At 29.8% G+C, this 3,976-nt stretch overlaps 1 protein-coding gene across 1 annotated transcript; it reads left to right on the top strand.

Annotated features, from left to right (window-relative positions):
* Nucleotides 1-457: 457 nt before the first annotated feature.
* Nucleotides 458-3,359, top strand: LOC126680014 (codeine O-demethylase-like). The gene is made up of 4 exons (XM_050375044.2): nt 458-758; nt 1,155-1,402; nt 2,101-2,431; nt 2,861-3,359. The coding sequence occupies exons 1-4, from the start codon at nt 513-515 to the stop codon at nt 3,110-3,112; spliced, it is 1,077 nt and encodes a 358-aa protein (XP_050231001.1). The 5' UTR covers nt 458-512; the 3' UTR covers nt 3,113-3,359.
* The last annotated feature ends 617 nt before the right edge of the window (nt 3,360-3,976 follow it).

Genomic DNA, 3,976 nt, shown 5'->3' with positions numbered 1-3,976 from the left:
TATATTATATTTTTTTATTATTATTTAAATGGTTAGGTACGAGCTGATGCGTCTTGTCCTCAATTATTCTGACACTTTAATTCTGCGCTCTACAAAATTAAGGTAATATTTATATCACTTAGTCGCTACCAACAGTAAGTAATTTTTATTTTTAAGTTTTATAGTTAGATGTTGCTGCCGTTCGTTTAGCAAATTACTCACGTACTAGTATTTAATTTGTTAAACGAATGTGTATTTGGATGGCTCAATTAGTAGTCGCGAAGTCCACTTTTATTTTTTCTGCTTAAGAATGGTTCATCATCTTCATGAGGTGACCTTTCTTTTTATATATATTTATATATTGTTATCTCTGGCAAAAAAAAAAAAAAATTACTCCATACCCCCTTATCTTAACTGTTTCTCATAACAAGAAAATGACACTTTAACAAATATAGTAATTGACTATAATGCTAATTGAATTGAGTGTCTATAAAAGAGAGTAAAATTGGATCATCTCTCTCAGAATCTTGCCAATGGAATCCAAATTTGAAACGTTAACCTTAGGAAAAACCCTACCGGTGCCTTATGTTCAGGACCTGGCTAAGAAATCATTGGCTACAGTTCCATCTAGATATGTCAGACCTGATCAGGACTCTCCATTTCTACCCAATTCTTCTTCGCCCGATCAGGTTCCGGTCATCGACATGAACAAGTTGCTTTCTGAAGACTCCGAGTTGGACAAGTTTCACAATGCTTGTAAAGATTGGGGTTTCTTTCAGGTATGCACGAAAACCTATCGAGTTCTATATTTTGTTCATGTTTTTCAAAACCCTTACGAAATTTCTATATTCTTTGCTAATTCTCCAAAATAGGATTCGGATTTGGGAGTGTCTACCTTATTTTCCAAACGATGATGATTCAATGAAACAAGAAATTTGTTTTTATAGATATTTTTTGTTTTAGTATTTTCCGTTTTAAAGCATTTTAAAGTTAAACTATTTTATAAGATCTGAGTTTTTTTATTAATTGTTTTTGGTAATCGGAGAAGGAGGAGTGTCTGTGGGAGTAATTAAACCCACGATCTAACAGAATGTTGTTCAGCGTTTACGTCATTTGAACTATTTTAACAAATTATTAAAATTAAGTATTAATGATTTTAACTTTTATGCACATAGTTGATTAACCATGGAGTGAGTTCGTCATTGGTGGAGACAATGAAATTAGAAGCTAAAAATTTCTTTAATCTTCCGACTGATGAGAAAAAGAAATTTGATGTAAGAGATGGAGAATCTGAAGGGTATGGCCAAACTTTTGTTGCATCTGAAGAACAGAAGCTTGATTGGAGTGATATGCTGTACCTCACCTCTCTCCCAGTCCATTTGAGGAAGGACTATTTAATGCCTAAGTTTCCCCTTCCATTAAGGTAATTCCTATCAGATCGGTTTCGAGTATCGGTGCATCCAGTGGTTTCGGCTGATTTAACATTTAACACTAACGACCAACACTAACAACTAACGTAATTAGATTATAAATCACTCAGAAAAGAGTTTCATAATTAAAATAATTAATGTTAATTTATTTTGGAGGTTTCCAAACTATTCTTTTATTGTATTTTGATGATTAAATTTTGATTCATTTTATTTTGATAACAAAATTTTAATTTAATCTAAAGGGAAGTTTCTAGCCAAAAGTGCATAAGGGAGAGTTGGATTTTACCACATTTCAATGTTTTTTGCTTGTATTTTTCTAAGAAATTATCATTTATCTATAATATCATTTTAACGAAGAGTATTCTGACCAAATTATGTATACATAACAAGTGAAATATGGTCGCTACGCAAGTATATTTTACTGGGAAATCTCCCGCTGAAATGAAATCAAAATTTACTAATCAGGATAAAAACAATTAAACTTTAGTATTAATCAAATTGAAGCGAATCAAAGTTCGGTCATCAAAGTATAACAAAAAAATGATAATTTGTAAACCCTCAAGATCAATTATACCCCTAAATAATATGAAAATTTAGTAATTCTAAAAATTTAATATTTATTTACTTCTTAATAACCATTATAAATTCCTATGCTAATAACTATTTATGATATTTATTCTTTTTATGGTAGAACTATCCTTGAAGCTTATTCAGAAGAAATGAAAAATCTTAGCATGAAAATATTGAATGTAATGGCAAAAGCTCTAAGAATAGAACCAAGTGATGATCTAGTGGGAGTATTTGAACCAGAGGGATGGCAGTCAATAAGATTGAATTATTATCCTCCATGTCCTCAACCAGAGCTTGTTGTGGGCATATCTCCTCATTCAGATGCCAGTGGATTCACCATACTTCTTCAAGCCAACGAAACCGAAGGACTTCAAATTAAAAAGGATGGAAAATGGGTTTCGATTCAACCACTCGCTGATGCTTTTGTCATCAACGTTGGAGACATGTTTGAGGTACGTAACTGTTTTACTATAAATAGCTACATTGACATTGAATATATCGTGTCGTGTAGCTAGACATGTGCATGCGTGTGGGTACATATTCGCCCAACTGTATCTAGTTTGGATGAGATTTAACATTTAATTTTAATAATAATTTGATCTAAATACGAATTTAAACCAAATTTACTTAAATTTAAATTTTAAAATTTTAATATTCTATGTAGGTTTGAAAAAATTTGATACGAACTCGTATAGCATAATTTTATGCATCAGGATTTAATAATGAAAACTAAATCTAAATAGATATTATAATGAATTTAAATATATATATAACTCACAATATCTATCATTAAATTCTTTCAGAGAAATTGTAATTTTATAACTTTAAAATATTCAAATAAAAATAGTAATATATCTTTTTCATTGTGGTTGATTTTATAGGCTTTATCGAATGAAATTTATCAAAGCATAGAGCATAGAGCAGTCGTAGACTCGGTGAACGAAAGAATTTCGATTGCCACATTCTGTAGTCCTAGATTGGATGCAGAGATCGGTCCGATGGCGAGTCTGATTACTCCTGAAACTACACCATTGTTTAAGAGGTTTTTATATGCAGATTACTTGAAGAACTTCTTCTCTAATAAGCTCGATCGCAAATCACAACTTGATAAGTTTAGGGTCTATCCAAATTAAAGCATGCGGTCCAAAATATTACCTTTGGATAGCAATATTACAATTATGCCATTATTTTAATGATGTGTCATAATGTGATAGGTTTAATCTACGGATGATGTGGTGAACTGATCTACCTAAGAATTTCTCAAAAATATAATATTTGCACATCTCTCTCTATGTTTATACGAATGAAGATAAAAATGTTTCCATGTCAGCAAACTCATACCTAAATTTGATATTGAAGATGATAATTATTTTGTGGTTACATTTGTTTCCGTTTTTTTAGTCAATTTCAGAGATGGGAGTAATGTAGAAAGATATAATGATCTATAATATTCAGATTTTTTTTTGTAATTTCAGTTAAATGATAGTAATTTTAGTTTATCATTAATTATTCATGTATAACTTAATTTTTTCTAATTTTTTTTAATAAGAAAAATGAGCTTATCTACCTACAATTTTAGTGTTTTTGTTAAATATACCACGATCTTCAAATCTTACTCCATCATTTTTCAATTTTTGTCGATATATTACAACTCGTTTTGAGCTAATGTGGTGTAATTTTATTTCTGTACATGTAAAAAAAATTATCATACATGGCATAAGAAAATCTTGTATCATGCCATTTTTAAATGAGTCGTGGACATATTTGGCAAAAATATATGATAGATTAATTCATAAAATTTAAAGATCATTTTATATTTGGTAAAAACATCAAAACTCTGAACAGATAAATTCAAATTATCTTAAAAAATACATGAGTGTGTAAATTATATCCATTTTTTTCACTTGAGTAATTTATATTTTTACAACCAATGCCAACTTATCATGAGACTGTTTTTTTTTGTCAATGATCATGAGACTACGGTACTAATTACAAAA

The sequence above is a fragment of the Mercurialis annua genome, linkage group LG5 (assembly GCF_937616625.2).
Source record: "Mercurialis annua linkage group LG5, ddMerAnnu1.2, whole genome shotgun sequence".
Classification (NCBI taxonomy): Eukaryota; Viridiplantae; Streptophyta; class Magnoliopsida; order Malpighiales; family Euphorbiaceae; genus Mercurialis; species Mercurialis annua.
The sequence above is the reverse complement of the archived record's forward strand: the minus strand, read 5'-3'. Positions and strand labels throughout refer to the sequence as shown.

What these genes read in the sequence shown, in the direction of transcription:
- LOC126680014 (XM_050375044.2), top strand. Translation starts at nt 513, where the DNA reads ATGGAATCCAAATTTGAAACGTTAACCTTAGGAAAAACCCTACCGGTG. An exon ending in AAGTTTCCCCTTCCATTAAG is followed by an intron (nt 1,403 to 2,100) that starts GTAATTCCTATC and finishes TTTTTATGGTAG; the next exon opens with AACTATCCTTGAAGCTTATT. An exon ending in ACGTTGGAGACATGTTTGAG is followed by an intron (nt 2,432 to 2,860) that starts GTACGTAACTGT and finishes TTGATTTTATAG; the next exon opens with GCTTTATCGAATGAAATTTA.